Source organism: Crocuta crocuta, unplaced genomic scaffold (genome assembly GCF_008692635.1).
Source record: "Crocuta crocuta isolate KB4526 unplaced genomic scaffold, BGI_CrCroc_1.0 scaffold235, whole genome shotgun sequence".
Taxonomy (NCBI): Eukaryota; Metazoa; Chordata; class Mammalia; order Carnivora; family Hyaenidae; genus Crocuta; species Crocuta crocuta.
This window is the reverse complement of record NW_027531285.1, coordinates 3356693-3379135: the sequence shown is the minus strand read 5'-3', so window position 1 is coordinate 3379135 and position 22443 is coordinate 3356693. Positions and strand designations below refer to the sequence as shown.

The following is a 22443-nucleotide window of genomic DNA, read 5'->3' as shown; positions in this document are numbered from 1 at the left end:
AGCCCAATGATGGGCTCATTTTACTCAGAGTAAATGAACTTCTACAATGAATTGTCACGTGATATACATCATGCATATTTATTGGCAAGAAATAAAACCTAATTACACCAAATTCCAAAAATTGTTCCAATTTCATCATAAGCACGAAACACAGTTCTTGAAAAGAATTGCTATTCCTAGTTTCAAATGACTAGGGATAAAAAGGTCACAACCAGCCATGCTGAATTAGTATGGGAAATGTGTCCTGGAAAAAAACCAAGAAAACCCTAATACCAACTATTCCCAACAAAATGTTCATGATCTTCTGCTCTGTGAATATTGTTCATGAAAACTGAAGATAAGGAAAGAACACCCTCTTCTGTTAGAAATCTAAATATCCTGTATTTTTCAAAAGGACCTTTTGCAGAAAATTAGCTTATTGGCTACAACTTTATGCCTCTGCTCCTACCTCCTTTCCTCCTCCAAACAGTTCATACTTGTATCATATTGTGGGACATTTGGCATTTTAGGTGGATTGCTCATTGGGGTAAAAAGGAGGAAACACTTAGATACTTGAGATATAAAGAAGAAAATGAAATGAAACAGATGTTGACTTTCTGCTATCTAATGCAGAGGAGAGCCACTGTGGAAGCTTAATTCTTTGTTCCATTGTTAGCTCACTCAGATGTAATCTGAGTAACAAGTAATTTGATCCTGGACATTTTTTCATTGTAGAGAGTAGCTGCTACTCTGAGAAAAGCTTCACAAATCTGTATATTGGATTACTCGTTTTATTGAACGAGTCTTAAAACCAACCTATATGTGAAAATAATATGATTATGTGTATTGATCTGTTCTCAAGATTAAGAATCTTCTCTTTTCATTGAATCTCTCAAGGTAGAATTTAGCCAACAATCATCTTCATAACAGATTTGTACCATTATAATCTTCACTACTCTAACCACCAACCTGGTGTAATTCTTCCACTTTATACAACAGAAAGTTAAATATGTCATGAAAAGAAAATGAGGAAGGGAATTTGAGTAGTTCTGAACCACAAGAAAACAAGTAACAAACACTAATGAGGCTCTCTGTGTAAAATCTTCATGTTTATTTTTTAGCTTACCGTTGCAGTAGGGATTGGATGGATTAAAGTTCATTGGAAATTCATGTGAAACCTGTCAAAAAATGAAAGGATTCATGAGACCCTGTTTTGCTTTTGTTGGAAGCAAATGTTTAAAATGGGATTTCTTCTCACCTGCCACTGAGGAGGTATCTGAGCTCCAAAACCAAAAGCTGGGAACATTTTATCACTAAAAAGAAAATTTGAAAAAACTGAAAGATCATTTTTTTCAAGATAGAAAGTTTTAGGGCAGAAGACATGAACAGACATTTCTCCAAAGAGGACATCCAGATGATCAACAGACACATGAAATGATGCTTAGCGTCCCTCATCATCAGGGAAATACAAATCAAAACTACACTGAGATACCACCTCACACTGGTCACAGTGGCAAAAATGAACAAATCAGGAGACTATGATGCTGGCGAGGATGTGGAGAAACGGGCACCCTCCTACACTGTTGGTGGGAATGTAAGCTGGTGCAGCCCTTCTGGAAAACAGTGTGGAGGTTCCTCAAAAAAATTAACAATAGAACTGCCCTGTGACCCAGCAATAGCACTGCTGGGAATTTACCCAAGGGATACAGAAGTTCTGATGCATAGGGGCACATGTACCACAATGCAGCACTCTCAACAATAGCCAAAACATGGAAAGAGCCCAGTGTCCATCAACTGATGAATGGATCAAGAAGATGTGGTTTATCTATACGATGGAATACTACATAGCAATAAGAAAGAATGAAATCTGGCCATGTGTAGCAACATGGATGGAACTTGAGGGTGTTATGCTGAGTGAAATATGGCAGAGAAGGACAGATACCATATGTTTGCACATATTAGGTGGATTAAGAGGAACTTAATGGAGAACCATGGGGGAGAAGAAGGGGTAAAATAGTTGGGGAGAGGGAGGGAGGCAAATCATGAGAGACTCTTGAATGCTGAGAACAAACTGAGGGCTGATGGGGGTGGAGGAGAGGGGAAGGGGGGTGATGGGCATAGAGGAGGGTACTTGTTGGGATGAGCATTGGTGTTATAGGGAATCCAACTTGACAATAAACTATTTATGAAAAAAAATTAAATTAAAAAATAGAAAGTTTTATCTTTGCTCTTAATAAAACCAATAGTTTTTTAAAATTCAAAATCTTAGGAAACTATAATAATTAAACCCATAATAACCACTAGAGAACCATTGTTAATATTTGGCAACAATCATTCTACGTATTTTTCTGTGTAACAAGGGAGAAAAATGTCTCTATATATTTATAAAATTGTAGTTTATATTCATATTTTATAACATACTCTTTTCTACTTAAATACTATATGTCATTTTGCTGAATAAATATGTAGATACATCCATAAAGCCCTAAAAAACACAAGTTCATTCATTTACAGCAAACTCATTTGGCAGCAAAACTTGACCTCAACTGATATGAGGTTAATTATATCTTTTATTCATACCACTGCAAATGAATATTCATACAGTTGGCCACAGAAACATGGTGTAAATACCACATATAAAATTCTCACATGTAGCAAAATGTATGAATATTTGGCCCCAATGGTGTACAGATAAGGGATTATGGACCTGAATATATAACATCATGTGAATGGCTGCTAAGTATTCCACTGAATGGATATTCTCTGCAACCGATAAACATCCAATGTTTTGCTCTTATAAAACACTGTAATGAACATACTAATTTTTCTGCTGGGGTATTCTTTTTATATTAATTCTTAATCACTCTTTTTGCATTTAGGATAGAACCTAAATTACACACGTCAGGAGTATTTTTCCAGGTTTGTAGTCTGCCTTTAACTTTGTTTAAAATATATTTCCTTTTATAGTTTTCAATATTAATGAATGAGAACAAATACAATTTCTTCTGTGACTCCTGCCTCTGCTGTCGTGTTTAAAGGCCTTCCTTCGTGAAAGATTATAAACAATTCACACATATTTTCCCCTAGAATGTTCATGGTTTGATTTTGATATTAAATTTCTAATTCATCTGGAAAGTGTTTTGAAACAGAAACAGCTACTCTCAGCCTGTATCCATTCTCTCCCTTCTTAATAATGGAACACCTGAGCTAGAGACCACACTAGCTCTGTTCCAGCTTCTCTGGCCTGCATGAGGCCAGGTGGTTGCTAGACTCTGGTCAAGGAAATGTAAGTACAAGTGGTCTGCCAGCTACTTCGGAATCATGCCCCTAGGAGGGAATAGATGTGTATTCTCAGTTCCCTTTCTCCTCCCCCCACTGACTAGACAAGACGAGAAGCACAGAGCTGTCTTGGATCCAGGGATGGAATCTGACTCGACAATGGGGAACTGCCCTGTCAGTCCTGTATTGCTTACCTCTACACTTGCAACATGAAAGAGAAGTAAACACCTGCTTTGGTAAATGTGTGATGTTTTGGGGGTGTCCATTTCAGCAGTTTGTCTATACTCTATACAAAATATGCTAACAGGAGCATCTGGCTGCCTCAGTTCGTGGAGCATATGACTCTTGATCTCAGGATTGTGAGTTCAAGCCCCATGTTGGGTGTAGAGATTACTTAAAATCTGGGGTACCTGGGTGGCTCAGTCAGTTAAGCAACTGACTTCAGCTCAGGCCATGATGTCAGTTTGTGGGTTTGTGCCCCATGTCGGGCTCTGTGCTGACAGCTTGGAGCTTGGAGCCTTCTTCGGATTCTGTGTCTCCCTCTCTCTCTGTCCCTCCCCTGCTCCCTCTCTCTCTCTCTTTTAAATGAAGTAAAATAAAATAAAATAAAATAAAATAAAATAAAATAATAAATAAAATACTTTTAAAAAATAGTATCCTAACATATACAGGAATGAGTCAGGGATCCAAATTCAGTTCTTTTCTAGTTTAGCAGCTGTAACAACCCCTTTCCCTAAAATGTCATTTCTATCACATATTGAGTTCAAGTATACCCTAGGGTCTATTTCAAGAATTCTTGCTTTGTTCCACTGGTCATGTACTGTTCTGTAATACTAATTAATATATCTTTTTTTACAGTTTACTTATTTTGAGAGGAAGAGATCATGCACTTGGTGGGGAGGGGCAAAGGGAGAAGGAGAAAGAATTTCAAGCAGACTCCAAGCCATCTGCACAGAGCCCGATGTGGGGCTCGATCCCACGAACCGTAATCATGACCTGAGCTGAAGTCAGATGCTTAACCAACTGAGCAACTCAAGTGCCCCTAATTAATAAAACTTTAAAATAAGTTTTAATATCTACTAAAACAAACTCCCCTTCTTCTTTTTTTTTTTTCCTGAAAAATTTCTTGGCTATTCGGATCCATTTTTCCCTCTAGAAAAATTTAAAAATCATTTTATCAGGATTCCATTGCAATTTTGATTAGAATTGATTAATTCTGGGAAAATTTTATATCTTACATCATTAAGACATCTGCCTATCTAGAATCATGGTATATATCTCCATGTAAACAAGTTTCCTTCTTTGTCCCTCAGTACAATTTTGTAGTTTTCCCTCACTAAAGATCCAAGAATCTGACTAAAGCATTCTCATTTTTTATTGCATTATGAATTGTGATCTTGTTTCTGCTATAATTTCTTCAATTGGTTATTGCTGGCTAGTGAGAAATTATTGATTTTTTTAATTTTATGTTGTCTGACCACCTTTCTGGACTCTCACTGCTTTCTAATAGTTTTTTACTTGATTCTCTTAGGTTTGAACTCATTCCTTACAGGTTTGGTAGAATTTGTGTATGAAACTGTCTTGGCCTGGACCCCTTGTGAGGAGTGGCTCTTTGATTGGCTATTGCATTCCTTCCATGGTTACTGGTCTATTCAGGCTTCCTGCCTCTTTGAGTCAACTTTGCTAATTTAAAGCTTCCCCCCCACCACCCCGAAATCTTCCTTTAACCCAGGTGTTCCCATGTAATAAGTTTTATAGAATATTAACTTACAATTGTTAATGTCTTTTTTCTGAATCTACGCTTGTAATCTCTGTCTCATTACTAATATTCTAGTGCATGTCTTTAGCAAGATTTGCCTGTTTTGTTGAACTTCTAAAGAATCTCTTCATTTAGTGGGGTTTTTAAAACTTTCCAAGTCCCTACTTTTGGTGCTTAAAGGACATACAGCAAAGTACATAATACAGCCTGGAGAGCATGTCTCTGAAGCAGACAGCCCAGGCTCAATTCTGTTTCTGCCAGTTGCCAGTTGTGTCACCCTGAACAAGTTACTTAACTCCCTATGCCCAAATTTTCTCATCTATACAGTGCAGATGATAATGGATGATAATAGTACATATGTCACAACAAATTATGAGGATTAGATGAGCATCACATAGAAACTACACTAAATTGTGCCTGACATGATGGCTTATACACAGATAGAATCTGCTATCATTGTCATATCTTTATTTTTGCTTCCTATTCTTTAATTTTATTTTGTTGACACTCTAGCTCATTTATATTCAGTTTTTTTTTTCTTTAGAAATAAAAGCACATGAAGCCAGAAATTTTCCTCTATTAAAGATAGGACCATGTATAGTCTTCTTGTTGCCCTTTATTTCTACATAGTCTGTTATTATAGTCTAATTTCCTGTTGCATCTAAGGATTTTGAGATTTTGAGATTCTTTAATTTCCATATGGTAAATTCCATTCAGTTATCCTTTTGTTATTAACTTCCTTGTGGCAGTCTGAGAAAGAAACCCTATAGATTTTTTATTTTTTATATAAACCCCATTATAATTGTGTGGTTTTAAAAGTTTTATTATAGGAGCATCTGGGTGGCTCAGTCAATGAAGTGTCCAACTCTTGATTTCAGCCGGAGCTGTGATCTCGTGGTTTGTGAGTTCAAGCTTCACAACAGACTCCATGCTGACAGTGTGGAGCCTACTTGGGATTCTCTCTCTCACCCTCTCTCTCTGTCCCTCCCCCACTTGTGCTCTCTTTCAAAATAAATAACTAAAAACTTAAAAAAAATTTTTTAATTATTTCTAACTATTTTCAGTTAAAATACTTTCATACTCTTTTATCAAATATCTCCATGGTTATATTTTCATTTTGGATTATATAACAAAGTATTCTATAAAATAATTTTTTATTACATTTAATGAGTTTTGCCTTAAATTCTACTAGGTTGATATTGGAATTGCCACCTTTGCTTTATATTAGTTTGCATTTGTCTGAAAAGCTTACCTCTTTAAATGTCATAACAGATTAATGAAAAGCTCCATCAATATATGTAAGGGGTTTTATCATAAAATAATAGGCAAAGACAAGTGACAATTTATACTGTGCTCTAAGAGATCCAGAACAAAAATTTATTAATGCAGATTTTTTTTCTTATTGTTTGGTAAACCTTCAAGAGGACCTATATAATCTATCAAAAACCTATACATTGAGAATTGATTCAAAATATTTTATAGCAATTAGATCAAGTTGTCTTTTGGCACTTGTTCAAAGTTGCCATTAAGAAAATAATTTGACAGTCACTGCCAAGAAATAGACATGTTAGTAAATAGTGTCTATCAATGTTTACAAAATGTGTCATCCGAACTTCAATCACATATATAACTTATCCCTAATGAGTAAATCCCAAGGAAACTAGATCAAAGAAACAAGCTTATGGGCTCTAGTCAGCTGTTTAAACAAGCTATACATAATACATAACAACTGATCACAGCCAGAGATGAGAGGTCAAAAGTAAACACTAAGACTGTCACAAAGAGAAAACTAGAAAAGACAACATGAAAGAAATTTTAGGGAGAAAGCTACCCCTACCATCCCCCTTCCCCTCCCACCCAGTCAACCCCAGCATCTATCACCAACAACTGTATCCAAGTACTGGCAGATGAAACAGAAACTGCCCCATCTAGCAGGTTATGAAAACAAATATTTTACTTATACTCACGTATCATAATCTTGAATGACCAGTCCCACAGACCATATAGCAGTCAAATACTCATTAACACCATTGGGGCTGATGTAATGAAGGGAGTCAGTAGACCTTGGGTCACCATTTGAGCCAGTAAAGTCCACTCCCACCTGCCAAATAACAATCGCAGCCCTTACTAAGGAGAAGGCTACACTTGATGTCCAGGAGACAAAACACACATTCATCCCAGAGCCTGTTGCTGCCATTTTCTAACAAATGCCTGGGCCTACCAGTTTTTCCACAGACAATTAAACAATTAAAGATTCAGCATAAAACAACCCGCTATTCTTATTTTTTCTAGATGCCTCAAATCCATGACTTTAGACATAGGGCTTATTTTTGTATGTTGTTTGACTAATGCTTTCTATAACTTTAAATTGCTATATGACATATTTGCTTTCCATCAGAAGGAACAGATCTGATCAACAAAGTTGAAAGCTTCTGGATGAACTTATTAGACAACCTATCTGAGGAGATCATACTAAACAGCTTGTATAAATTTCATTAGTAAGTGAGCTTTACAGGGAAAGAAAGAACACTGCAAAATGGCAGGAAAAAGTAATACATTCTACTACTTTTGAAAATGTCAGTGTTACTTACAGTAAAATTCAGCTGACATCCTCCCATGATATAGTCAAGGAATGTGCATTCCACTGTAATCTAAAAACAAATAGCAGACTGTTAAAATTAAAACTCTTTTACTATACAAGAGATACAAAGAACTCTCTGGCATATATTTTTAACAGTTTAGAAACTGAACAAAACATGACAGAAGCACATGGAAACCACCCCAGCATTTGATTTTAAGGTACTGCTGCCCCTAGTTGTCATGAATTTGTAAGGTTTTACTTTGAGGTAATTAAAGCAATGTTAAGATTAGAATATTAATAGCCAAAGATGAAATCACTTTAGGTTTTAAGAAACTGCCGGGGCGCCTGGGTGGCTCAGTCGGTTAAGTGTCCGACTTCAGCTCAGGTCATGATCTCGCAATTTGTGGGTTTGAGCCCCGCGTCGGGCTCTGTGCTGACAGCTAGCTCAGAGCCTGAAGCCTGTTTCAGATTCTGTGTCTCCCTCTCTCTCTGACTCTCCCCTGCTCATGCTCTCACTCTCGCTCACTCTCTCTCTCTCTCTCAATCTCTCAGAAATACATAAAACATAAAAAAAGAAACTGCCATTGAGTCTAATATGTTGAGAGCTTTAATAAGCATAATAACTGAATTTTTAAAAAAAGCAAAATCAAAAAACTCTTTTGTTTGATGTAAGAAATGTCTTGAATTTTCTCCTCTGTTTACAATATCTCAACTTGAAATTATAACCAGGATACATGTACTGGGTCAGGTCATTTCCACTAATGCTCTGAGAAAATATCATGATGCTTCTTATTTCTTAAAATAAGGAAAAAACTTTAATATTCTTTGTCTTTTGCTAAAAAGTGGTCAAACCTTGGAAGCAAAGTTCTTGAAAGATTTCTTTACTGTTTCCTACTCTCTTCTTTTCCCTAAGGATGTCCAGAGGCTCATGTGATTTTCAATTGCCCAAAATTGAATTCATATTTCTTAAGATAAGAAAAAACCTTTAATATGATTTGTCTATTTGCTTAATATATACCAGTATTGAAAAAAGAACTTGAAATGTGATGTCATTATACTTACTGTAAATGGTCAATATCAACTAACCTCACAATGTTTCACACTGATAACACCTGAATTCTTATAGCTTTTCTTCTTTTGCCTCTTTTTTTCATTTATGCATTCAAATTCCACCTGTAGGAAGAAAAGACAAAATGTTATTTCTTTCTAGCAAGACTAATAATGCCAATGTGGGGCACCTGATTGGCTCAGTTGGTTAAGCGTCTGACTCTTGGTTTCGGCTCAGGTCATGATCTCACAGTTCTTGAGTTCAAGCCCCGCATTGGGCTGTATGCTGACAGTTCAGAGCCTGCCTGGGATTCTCTGTCTCCCTCTCTCTCTGACCTTCCCCCAGTCATGCTGTCTCTGTCTCTCTCAAAGACAAACAAACATACAAAAATTATTTTTAAAATGCCAATGCGAACTTAAGTGAATGGCTTTTGTCTCTTGGAATCAAAACACCTACTAATGTAGGTCTATTGCCAAATAAAACAACTTTGAAACAATTACATTATAGATTAAGTATGTGACATATTTATCATTGAAATTTCTAAAAGGTATTTCTAAAACTGTATGCCTTTTAATATAGTTCCTAAGTATAGATTTTGCCTCTGTAGATAATTTCCTTGAAATGCTCCAAGTAATATTCTTTATTTTTTACAATAAGGGAAATAAAATTTTACTCCTAGCTGTTACTTTCACAGAGAACAAAAATACTCTGCTTAGAAAAGAAGAGAAAAACCTACCATTAGAAAATAGAAATAAATGGGACGCCTGGGTGGCTCAGTAGGTTAACTTTCCGACTTCAGTTCACATCATGATCTCATGGTTTGTGGGTTCGAGCCCCATGTCAGGCTCCGTGCTGAACGCTTGCTCAGAGCCTGGAGCCTGTTTCAGATTCTGTGTCTCCTTCTCTCTCTGCCCCTACCCTGCTCATACTCTGTCTGTCTCTCAAAAATAAATAAATGTAAAACAAAAAAAGAAAGAAAATAGAAATATATGGAGCTCAACCATATGGTAAAATATGTAAAGATCATCTCTTTCCACTGGGAATACCTTTAGGAATAGATCTAATATCTTACATCTTCTCCTCAGTATAGTTCTTTCCCCAAACGAAGGATCTTCTTTTCCACCTCCTAGCCACCTACCCATCTATAAGGTTTGGCTCAAGCTGCTCTCCTCTATAACACTGACTGCTATTATATATATGTATTCTTCTATAGCCACCCATCTCCTTAAACTTCCACAACTATATAAAATTTGTTTTATTTTGTGTTATTTTTGTGTTATTCTCAATTGTTTCATTTCAATTATTTTGTTTCATATCTCAGATATAATCCCACCAAATTATAACCTTCAAATTTTCTCTACCTTGCCTAGTAATAACATAAGAGATACTCAATGAATACTTGATGAGTCACCTTTTCTCGTTAATAGAAACTTATGTACTTCAGACAGAGTTGTTGCTAATTTTCTAAGAATCAAACATTAAAAGGTACATTTGATACAATGTTACAAAAAATTATGTTAAGCACATTCCTTGATAGTTCAGGATCTTGCCAGAGTCTCAGTCATCATCATAAATATTAACTATTGAATATTTGAGATGCGGAAAAGCCCAAAAGAGAATTCTCATTGATTAAAGGTCATATTACTTTATTTATTCACACTTCTACAAAGTGTCTTCCAAATGGCAGTGTTCTAGGCACTGCAAACAGAGATGGTAAGATATGGCCCTGCCTTTGAAGAATAAGAGGGGGTAAACCTTGCCACTACAGCAAAATTAAAAGCCATATTCTGTCATGGAAGAGGGAAGGATCAAGATAGCTGGATTTAGGAAAAGTCTACACAATCTATAAAGTATTACAGAGTTGGTTGTTCATTCATTATTAGGTCATTTACTGATTCTGGAGGGTAGTAACAAACAACAATCCAGATCACTCCTCATATTTAGTTCTCTTAGGCAGCTGCTTTATTTGAAGTGTTCAGATTTTTAGCATTTTCCATTAGTTCTGCTTTAAAAAATTCTTTAAACAGGATATTTACAGCTGAATTTTGCTGTTTTAATTCAAAAACTCAATGCACTTAAACCATTAGGTATGATTTTATTTTATTTTTTAAGTTTATTTATTTCGAGAGAGAGTGTTTGTGAGTATACAAGTAGGGGGAGGGACAGAGAGAGAGGGAGAGAGAGAATCCCAAGCAGGCTCGGTGCTTGGCGCTCAGTCTCAGAGCTGTGAGATCATGACCTGATTCGAATTTAAGAGTTGTATGCTTAACTGAGTGAATTACCCAGGCACCCCTAAACCATTATAAATGAATTTAAAATCCTTTCATACTTCACACAAGCATTTTTGTATAGGCCTTTGTGACCACGGAGTAGGGACAGGGCTATAGATCTCTATGTGACCTACTAAAAATTCTAGTCTCATTATGTTTGTTTAGAAACCATTTCTCCCCATTACTTAAACCAAATGGCTCATAAGTGTTATTTATTTATTTAGTAGTTATGTTTTGATCTAAAACTATCAGTATCTTCTCTTAGATTACCTCACTTACATGACTAGGTAAAAAAAGACCTCATCTAACCATAACCTCTTATGTATTTTCAAAATCAAAGGCTATATACATGAACATTAAGCAGGTAATAAACAATTCATATTATTCTATTTTAAGTAAGCTATAAAGAGAATTAATAGCTGATCTCATTTAAACTAGAAGGGAAGTAAGATGGGAGCAATTGAAAAGTTTTATTTATAAAAATCTCTAGAATAGTTTTTAGCCATTTCGGCTTTAGAGACAGAAAAGTTTCAGAAGCACTCTTAGCAGTATGTTGGGATGCTAAATAATAAACTGAATGTAGTTAAAGCACATGAATGATCTTAACAAAATTAGTGCCATTAGATGGAGGCTTAAATGTACATAGTTTGAAATACCATAATTATCCTTTTATCCTTCCCTTCAGTGAAGACAAGTCAGAGAGAAGATTGAGAGGCATATTGTAAAAGCCTGTCCAAAAGGAAAATGAATGTATACAGATCAAGCCCAGGTATTTATCTAGTGTTGTAGAACTTAATTATTATATCAGTGAAATGCCAAGTGCTTTAAAACGAGGGATTTTTAATCAAACCATATATGTTGTCTGAAGCCAAAGGACAACAAACATCTAAATATAAATGTGAACTTACACTCCAAGTATGAATGTTGGATCATCCATTTACTGCACAAATAAAATCCACAGACTTCAGAACATTTTATAATACAGAATAAAAACATGGCAAACTGTTTGCTATGCCAAGGGAAAAAAATGAAATAGTAAATACATGGCCAAACCATTAAGTACATTCAAATGACAACGATGCAACTTACAGGTCTGTGTCTGGAGGCTTCCTTCAGTTTTGTCATGGTGGTTTGAAACATTCCAATGAGATCATGTGACCCATCATTATCATAATCATAGCACTCTACCTAGAATTAAGTATAATAAAAATACATAAAAATCAACATAATTTTGTTTAAAAGGATTGGTTGCAGTAATTGGGACTTACCAAGAAGTGCCCTTTTAATTCAAATAAGTGAAAGTGTTTAATATGCAGTTCTACTTGGAGAAGTAAGAAGTAACTTCCTGGAGGTGTAATACTGAAACACTTTCAAACCCCAGCTATCCTTGGAATGGGGCTGTAGGATAGATCATAGGCAGACAAAAAGTACAAATACTATTTAAATTCTACATGAAGCAGTTTCCAGTTCATCCATCATACTCTTTATAAGAGCTGATAAAATCAAAATGAAATTACATCTTCTTTCTCATCCACTTCTTTACCTTGTTAACACTATACAATGACTAAAAGCCATCATCTGCAGGAAGAAAGGAAGTCAGTATGCTGGACAGTCAAAAATTGTATAATTAAGTCCTAGATGATTTAGAAATATGGAAAATGTATTTCATTAGCCCAATCTGGTAAGGCTAGGTTTGTATTCAGAGTTAGACATGATGGAAGTCAGATCTGCATCCATCTGAGAATCACAACTCTTAGAATAAAAAAGAAAATTCAAGGGAAAGAGTACTTGATCCACTGAGGAACTATCTATACCAGGTCATATTAACTTTATTTCCATGTAAGACAGGATGAATTCCAATCTTATCTATGGCTCTAATCAAATGCAGGCAGAAGAGACCTGAGATTATATTTGTTTTTATTTTTGTTTTTAAGTAGGCTCCACACCCAGCACGGAGCCCAATGTGGTGCCTGAACTCACACTCCTGAGATTAAGACCTGAGCTGAGATCAAGAGTCCGACGCTCAAGTGAATGAGCCACCCATGCACGCCAAGAACTGAGAGTTTTTGACTGCATATAGTTTTGTGCCAAGTTGACAGAGTAACCAGAGGGTAAATATTCACAAGAATGCCTGATTATTCATTGGAAGGAAAAAATTAAGGTGGTGTGAACTGTTAGCAAGAAGTGTTCAGTGTGATCATTGGATAACTAACATTTTTACAGTGCTTTATAATTTCAGAACAGATTATCTCATTTCTGCAAACATTATGTGCACTGCATACATTCTCTGCTTAGGCTTGTGAAGTAAGCAAAGGAATTAAATATTCTTAGAATATGATATGTTTTATTTGGTAACCACTATAGGTAAAGCTGTGCTAAGGGCACTTTTAAATTCTTCAAGAGCCTATGATTTAAAATAAAAACCCGTAAAGAGCCAATTTGCCAAGAGAACATCCTTTACAAAGTTATATCAATTGCCAAGCTAAAATGCTTAGGGTTTTTTAGTAAAGCAAAATGATTTACTTTCTTCTCAGTTGTATAAGAAGTAAACTGAGTACCTGTAACAGGAAGTCTTTCATTCCTTACTAATATTTTCATTAGTATTCAGGAAGACTAAAACTTAATCAATCAATAAAGACAAGGTCTAGAATTGCAATTTTGAGGAACAGTAAAAGGTTTTATTTTTAGAAACACTTTGGGGGGCACCTGGGTGGCTCAGTCGGTTAAGCATCCAACTTTGGCTCAGGTCATGATCTCACAGTCCATGGGTTCAAGCCCTGTGTCAGGCTCTGTGCTGACAGCTCAGAGCCTGGAGCCTGTTTCAGATTCTGTGTCTCCCTCTCTCTCTGCCCCTTCCCCACNCCCGTAAAGAGCCAATTTGCCAAGAGAACATCCTTTACAAAGTTATATCAATTGCCAAGCTAAAATGCTTAGGGTTTTTTAGTAAAGCAAAATGATTTACTTTCTTCTCAGTTGTATAAGAAGTAAACTGAGTACCTGTAACAGGAAGTCTTTCATTCCTTACTAATATTTTCATTAGTATTCAGGAAGACTAAAACTTAATCAATCAATAAAGACAAGGTCTAGAATTGCAATTTTGAGGAACAGTAAAAGGTTTTATTTTTAGAAACACTTTGGGGGGCACCTGGGTGGCTCAGTCGGTTAAGCATCCAACTTTGGCTCAGGTCATGATCTCACAGTCCATGGGTTCAAGCCCTGTGTCAGGCTCTGTGCTGACAGCTCAGAGCCTGGAGCCTGTTTCAGATTCTGTGTCTCCCTCTCTCTCTGCCCCTTCCCCACTTGCTCTCTGTCTCTGTCTCTCAAAATAAAGACATAAAAAAAAAAAAAAAGAAAGAAACACTTTGGTCATGGACCAATTATCACAGTTTGATTCTTGCCTTATATATCTGATATTTAATTTTTAAACCAAAGCCCTTTATCTGACTCTTCAAAGTATCAGGGGAAAAGAAAATTAATGATCTTACTAATTTTTTTCTAGAGAAAGTAAAATTAAGATAAAGCCAAAACACTCAATATTTTCATGATTTCACTTTTTAATGGATTTTTTTAAATTATGGAAAATAGAACTGCACATTTTTTTAAGTAAGCTTTATACCCAATGTGGGGCCTGAACTCACCACCCTGTGATTAAGAGGAACATGCTCTATAGACTGAGCCAGCCAGGTGCCCCAGAACTTTACATTTTAGATTTGCATTCAGCACACTCCAACTTATATATGAGACAAGATCCAACTTTAATAAAGCCAATTTTATTTTTAAAAAGCTTATGAACACCTAAAACTCTTTATATGTTTAGACTGTTTGAATGTAAAATTTAGGGAAATGTAAAAATATTTTTCAACTGTAATTTCTGATAGCTCACTATATCATAAGAAATAGGGAAAACTCACCGTTGCCCCATTGAAGGCAAATGTTTGGCACTAAAGAAAGATGTGACATTTATAATCCTGGCATATGTTCAGATACAGTTTGAGGTACTTGATAAAATAATTTGTGCCATTTAATTTCTCTTCTCAAAAATTCAAAAACTAGTACTATTGGCTGTTTTAAACAATAGTATCAGCAATGCTTATGAAATTTAAATATATGCATATATACATATGTACATATGTATATATATAAAAGAATGCACACACCACACAATACTACATTCACTAAGGCATTTCCATTTTAGGCAAGGTGATAGCATGCATGATTATTTCTTTACACATTTGATCTCATGAAAATAATAATACATGCTGGAGTGATAACACTGGCATGTTCACACAGCAAATTACCAAGGATTCTGACTCGATTCTGTGCTCTAAAACTCTTTGCTACACCTCTCAACAGTTTCTAAACACCACAAGAATCACAGATGTATGACTTTGTGATATTGCAAAGAAATACAGAACTGAAGAGATAAAGACAGTCATGATATGGCAAACCAAGTTGTGTAAAGTTAAAGCAAACTGAGAAACTTTTATGAACGAAAGACATTCATCAGAGAAAGCTCATAAAATCAGTTTACTTACTATAATAAATTAGCCCTGTAAGCATGCCACTGTGTGCAAAAAAAAGTTTAAAAAACATTGTTTCATTGTTAACATATTATTACAACCAGTTAATGTTTTAGGCATCTTCCCCCAGCCTTTCCTGTTTCTCAAATCTAATAAAGTGTCAACTTACGATTTTTTTTATTTTTTAATCTTTATTTATTTTTGAGAGAGAGAAAGGCAGAGCATGAGCAGGGGAGGTACAGAGAGAGAGAGGGAGACACAGACTCCAAAGCAGACTCCAGGCTCTGAGCTGTCAGCTCATGAGTTCGAGCCCCACGTCAGGCTCTGTGCTGACAGCTCAGAGCCTAGAGCCTGCTTTGGAGTCTGTGTCTCTGCCCCTCCCTACTTAGGCTCAATCTCTCTCTGTCTCTCAAAAATAAATAAAACATTTAAACGAGAGACTCTAGTAAAATGTGTCTTAAAAATAATAAATATTGGGGCGCCTGGGTGGCTTAGTCGGTTAAGCGTCCGACTTTCGCTTAGGTCATGATCTCGCGGTTCGTGGGTTCGAGCCCCGCGTCGGGCTCTGTGTTGACTGCCAGCTCAGAGCCCGGAGCCTGTTTCGGTCTGTGACTCCCTCTCTCTCTGACCCTCCCCTGCTCACGCTGTCTCTCTCTCTCTCTCCTAGAAATAAATAAAATATTTAAAAAAAAAAAAAAAAAATATTTTCTAATAAATGGCTATAAATTAAACCATTAAAAAAATTCTTAGTCACCTGCTGCTTCTTCCTGTACCCACCCTATCTCCTAACACTTTATACTAAAGCCATCTAAAAGTTTTCAATGAATCATATCTTGCTATGAAAGTAATGGAAAATGTCACTATTATTCTCCTCTGCTGCTGAGGGTAGGAGGAAGCTTTGGATTTTTAGTTAAAGTAACATCTGCTTTTATCTGCAAGGGCCATACCAAAAGCAAATACCGCAGTTAAAGGTTTCTATTTGCTGAGCAGAGGAATCTTATTAAAAGAAGGAAAGATTTAAATGGGACATTTTATTTTAAAAAATGAATGGTAAAATAAAAATCACAATGTTTGATTAAGCATTAGGTCAACATATCAGTCAAACATATCTACCCTTTTGAACTAACTATTTGCTTACCAGAGACATTTCTATTTTAGCGTTCCTAAATACAAATACAATTCAACCCTCACAGGTACCTATTACATCATTTACTTTTATTAAATACTATCAAATCTATTAGTTTTATGAAAGATATGTGTGTATAAATAACACCCATACAACTTCAAATTACCTTGATAGTTTTGTCCATATCTCCATAGCATAGGGAGTTAAGAGAGATTTTAAAAGGCTTCCAAACAGGATTCAAGTTATTTTTAACAACCTGTAAAATGAAGATTCAAAGACTAGTTAGAAAAATATTCAGTACATTAACTTTTTACCTTCCTTTTCCTAGATTCTTACTATACTTTCACAATCATCCTTCACCTCTTCACCCAGTCAACCTTTTCAATGAGAAACTAGATAGGACAATATCATACAACTGTTATAAGAAAAATATGACAGATACATTCTGAGAAAAGAAAAAAACTACTTGCAAAATATATTTTACCCATTACAAGGTATATTTAGAAACTACAGATTGTTGATGTTGTTGGAAAACCAGGGTTTTCATTGCAGGACATAGAAGATTCAAATTTGGAATAAGAAAGGGTGAGAAAAAAATCTTTCTGGGTTGGACTTAAATTGAAAACATAGTTTAAATTCATGATTTAAAATTTTTTAAATATACATACAAATAATAAACAGATATGTACAAATACACATTTCCTAGCTATGTCTATTGAAAAGGCCTAAATGCAATGACATCCCAGAGGTAATGAGTACATCTAGCACTACTCTGTTAAAGGAATTGGGTTCCTCAAGAGGAATAGCTCATTCTAGACCTGGGACCGGGTAGGCACAAGGTGACCTGAGAATATACTTTAATATAACGTAAGAGAATGCAGGGTGCCTGGCTGGCTCAGTCAGGAGAGTCTAAGACTCTTGATCTTGGGGTCATGAGTTTGAGCCCCACATTGGTGTAGAAACTACTAAAAAAAATAAGTAAATAAACTTTAAAAAAATAAATAAATATGGGGTGCCAGGGTAGCTCAGTCAGTTAAGCCTCCAACTTTAGCTCAGATCATGATCTCATGGGTCTTGAGTTCAAGCCCCATGTCAGGCTGTGCTGACAGCTCAAAGCCTGGAGCCTGCCTCAGATTCTGTGTCTCCCTCTCTCTCTGTCCCTCCCCTGCTCATGCTCTGTCTCTCTCTCTCTGAAAAATAAACATTACAAAAAATTTTGGAGGGGCGCCTGGATGGCTCAGTCGGTTAAGTGTCCAACTTCGGCTCAGGTCCTGATCCCACAGCTATTTGATTCAAGCCCCATGTCAGGCTCTGTGCTAACAGCTCAAAGCCTGGAGCCTGCTTCAGATTCTCTGTCTCACTCTCTCTTTGCCCTCCCCCACTCGCTCTCGCATGCTCTCTCTCTCTCTCTCTGTCTCTCAAAATAAATAAACATAATAAAAAAATTTTTTTTACGATGCCTGGGTGGCTCAGTCAGTTAAATGTCTGACTTTGGCTCAGGCCATAATCTCATGGTTCATGAGTTCGAGCCCCGTGTTGGGCTTTGTGCTGACAGCTCAGAGCCTAGAGCCTGCTTCAGATTCTGTGTCTCCCTCTCTCTCTGCCCCTCCCTCGTTCACACTCTGTCTCTCTCTCTCTCTAAAATAAAATACACATTAAAAAATTAAAAAGAAATCAAGATAAATAAATAAATAATGCTTAAAGAGTAATGGGGTCATGTTAAAGAACCCAGGAGCCTTTTAACATCACTCTCCAAGGTCAAATTTGGATTACTGTGAAATGCAAAAATAACGACCATAATGAATTATAACACAACAAATACACTGTTATAAAAGTCATGAGTCTGTGATGATACTAAAAATAAAAAGAGATGTGAGACAGGAGAGATGCAAGAAGGGTATCTGCTATTATGTGTAAAGAGATGAAAGATTTAGAAAAAAAAATCACTATTTTATAACCCCTAATGTAAAAATTGATTCAGGTATGAATTATCATTGGACAGGTGATATGCTGAAGAATAATTTATTCATTCAGCCTCAAAGTCTTATACCACAGATCACTTATTAATTACAAAGTTTAAAAAATGGGACTTTATCATGGTTAAGATCTGGTGGTCACCAGCTTAACCAAGTAGACAAGGTTGGCAACATCAGTACTGGACACCCTGATACTATGGGTCCTGGACGATGCAGAACAAGGTATACACATAATGTTTTTGATGGAAATGTTTGATTTGGATACAATCATAAGGAAATAGAAGACCCAGAATGTTGGACATACTGGCCTTGATTATTCAGGAGATTCAATGGCATGAAGATATAAGGCATTTAGGGCAAAGAATCTTACATACTGGGAACATAAGAACCCAATGCAAAATGTGAACCTTGAATTGATCCTGGACAAAACTATATATATATAGTGTGTGTGTGTGTGTGTGTATAACATGTGTGGAACAACTGGGAAAATGTGAAGTTAAAGGATATACTGGGTGATATTATAAATCAATATTAATTCTCTCAGATGTAATTGTATAGGAGAATGCCCTTGTTCTTGAGAAATACCTGCTGTAGTATTAAGGTGAAGAGTCATGATGGTTGAAGCCTACAATTAGGACAGTTTTGCAAACGGGAAGTTTATGTGTGCATGTCTGTGTGTGTGTATATATGTGGAGAGAAAGAACACACATGCAGATATGACCAGTTGGTAAATCTAGGTGAAGGATATACAGGTATACATTTTAGTACTTTTAACAGGGTCTTAAATATTTCAAAATAAAAAATTTTACTAATAATTCAGCATAGTAGCACTTCCTCATGAAAAGAAAAAAAAAAAAACCCAAGTATGTTTATCTTGTGTCTCTTGCTATATGTCTGAACTCAGGTTGGTTTTTTTTTTTTTACAATTTTTTTAAAAATTTAGATTAACTATAATTCCAACAGAAACCTCAAACTCTACATTTTTGAATTCAGATATTGACCTCTGTTCGATGAACCATTAGCCAGTTTCCATCAGATGTCTGCTTGTGGAATTCCAGGTATGGATCTGACTTTCCAAATAGATCCTGCATTAAAAAAGAAAAAATCAATTCTTTTCCACTGAAACCATGTAAAACTATACTTTATACATGTTACCACTATCTAAAGTCTAACTCCATAGTACAAATATATAAAGCACAGTACAGTAGTAAATACAAATCCCATCACCTTCCTCATGTACTTATAAACTTGCTGATTGTCTATAAGGGGAACTATTAAGGCACTTGTGATAAATGCTCATAATCCTACGTATCACAACTTCACTTCTCAAAAAACATGAGAACATTGCTATAAAGTAGGACACATAATCAATAAAATATGTTTTGGGTTTGTTTTCATTATTAACAGCATTCACTTGCATAGCACTGAATAGATTTATATTCCCCAACATAGTCATACTAACTCTATGAAGGACAGAGCAGTTATCAGCAATAAAATGGATTCAGACAGGTTAAATGACTTTGCCAAGATCACATATCTAATTTAATTGATGGATTTGAGTCTTGACTTTATATCTTATCCTTCTATGTCCAATATTCTTTCCCCAATACCACACATTCCTTTATGTACATAAGAGAGTAGAAGTAAACAGTTGGAATGCATAAGAGAATTATTTCAAGGGTACAAAGTACATCTACATTTTCCTCTGTAATTCACTACTACAGCACCTGTACAATGTTGAAGCACACTGAATGTTCAAAAATACCCTTATTACCATCCTCAACACAACACAATACACACACACACACACACACACACACACACACACAGATAAAATTCTGGAAGAATGATCAAATCGCTTACAGAGTTCAAACTTAAGCAGTGAGATTATAAATGATTTTGTTTTCTCATTTTTATTTGTTTTCATTTTGAAATTTCCATACTCCTTAGAATATATTACTTATTATTTGTCAAAATGAAAGGACACCTGTTAACTCCACAGTAATATATGCAGTTATGTCCCTGAACTGAAAATTTTCTGAGTCCTAAATTAACCTCAGTAATAAATTAAGAACTAAGATAATGTTACTTCCCTCCTCAGCAGTTCAGTGTCAAGCAAGTAACATACTTGGTACAGTCAAAAATATAAACAAATGCGTACCTGGCTGGCTTAGTTGAAAGAGCATTTGACTCTTGACCTTGGGGTCATGAGTTTGAGCCCCATGTTGGGTGAGGATACTTAAATAAATAAACTTTTAAAATATATATGGATAAATAAACACAAAGGCTATGCAGAACTTTTAAAATTTAATACTATCACTAAGAAGAGTCTTAAGAATCAGGGCGACTGTGTGGCTCAGTCGTTTAAGCATTCAACTCTTGGTTTTGGCTCAGATCATGGTCTCAAGATTTGTGGGATAGAGCCCTGCATCAGGCTCCATGGAATCTGCTTGGGATGCTCTCTCTCTGCCTCTCCTCTGCTCGTCCATACTCTTCCTCTCTCAAAATAAATAAATAAACTCTAAAAAGAATCAATGTAACCATTGATTTTATAATAGCAGCATTTTATAATAGCAGCACTTTAGAGAATTAACCTTCTAAAAACACATTAATGTACCCTGTTTGACCTATCTTAGAAATAAACTTAGTATAAGGGTAGAATATCATTATTACCGTTTTGAAGATTAGACAACAAACCTTGTTTGAAAGTTCATGAAGTTGTCAGTGGTAGAACTAAATTAAGAATTATAAATTCCTAACTCAAACCTCCAGAACATGTTAAGTGATGAAAGCAAGGTGGAGGAAGTGTGTATGTATACATAATATATGTACACATACATATGTATGAAAGTATATATGTATGTATGCTACAGTTACCCAAGGCCTGGGGGTAGGGAATATAAATACAAATACATACATATATATGCACACACATATCTATCTATATAGACATATCAGTATACACACAAATACGTATGTGTATACACAGAGACATAAATACACATAAACATACACACCAAAAAATCCTAATTTTTTACAAAATTAAAAAATGAAATCCTAAAGCAAAATTTAAGAAAATTATTACCTACAGGGACAAAAAAAGAAAAAAAGAGTGGGTGGAGAAAGACGTTAAATTTCTTAAAATATCTAATAATATAGATTTGGCTTTGGAACCATATAAATCTTTTACATAATTATAAAACAAAGTTAAATTTTTAAAAATGGAAAAGAATCCCTAAATTTCATAATTTTTTAAATGTTTATTTATTTTTGAGAGAGAGACACACACACAGAGTGCAAGCAGGGGAGGGGCAGACAGTGAGGGAGACACAGAATCTGAAGCAGGCTTTGGACTCCGAGCTGTCAGCACAGAGCCCGATGTGGGACTTGAACTCATGAACCATGAATTCATGACCTGAGCCAAAGTCAGCCACTTAACCGATGGAGTCACCTAGCCGCCCCAAAAATAATCCCTAAATTTCAAAATCAAAAGTCAATTATGTGTCATTGTGATAGAATAATAGCTAAAAGATTTCTTTAAAACAAAAGAATTTCAATATACAACCCACATAGAATATATAACCCTAAAAACAAAAGGAACTTCAAAGACGGGTGCCTAGCTGGCTCAGATAGTAGAGCATGCAGTTCTGGATCTCAGGGTCCTGAGTTCAAACTTCATATTGGGTATAGAGATTATATCAATCAACCAATCAACCAATAAAACTTTAAAAAAGAATTTCATAGGTCACCTGGGTGGCTCAGTCAGTTAAGTGTCCAACTTTGGCTCAGGTCGTGATCTCAGGGTTCGTGGGTTCGAGCCCCGTGTCAGGCTCTGCACTTACATTGCAAAGCCTGGAGCCTACTTCCTCTCTCTCTGCCCCTCCCCTAATCATGCTGTCTCTCTC

The 22443-nt window shown here is 35.7% G+C and overlaps 1 protein-coding gene across 1 annotated transcript in view; it reads right to left on the bottom strand.

Annotated features, from left to right (window-relative positions):
• Positions 1 to 22443, bottom strand: part of CPNE3 (copine 3) — a 57471-nt gene that overhangs the window by 9171 nt on the left and 25857 nt on the right. Inside the window, exons 7-13 of the mRNA XM_077771241.1 lie at positions 16729 to 16818; positions 12006 to 12104; positions 8685 to 8771; positions 7609 to 7668; positions 6985 to 7118; positions 1238 to 1292; positions 1106 to 1157 (exon numbers count right to left, since the gene is read on the bottom strand). Coding sequence (XP_077627367.1) covers positions 1106 to 1157; positions 1238 to 1292; positions 6985 to 7118; positions 7609 to 7668; positions 8685 to 8771; positions 12006 to 12104; positions 16729 to 16818 — 577 coding nt within the window. The remainder of the gene's footprint in view (positions 1 to 1105; positions 1158 to 1237; positions 1293 to 6984; positions 7119 to 7608; positions 7669 to 8684; positions 8772 to 12005; positions 12105 to 16728; positions 16819 to 22443) is intronic.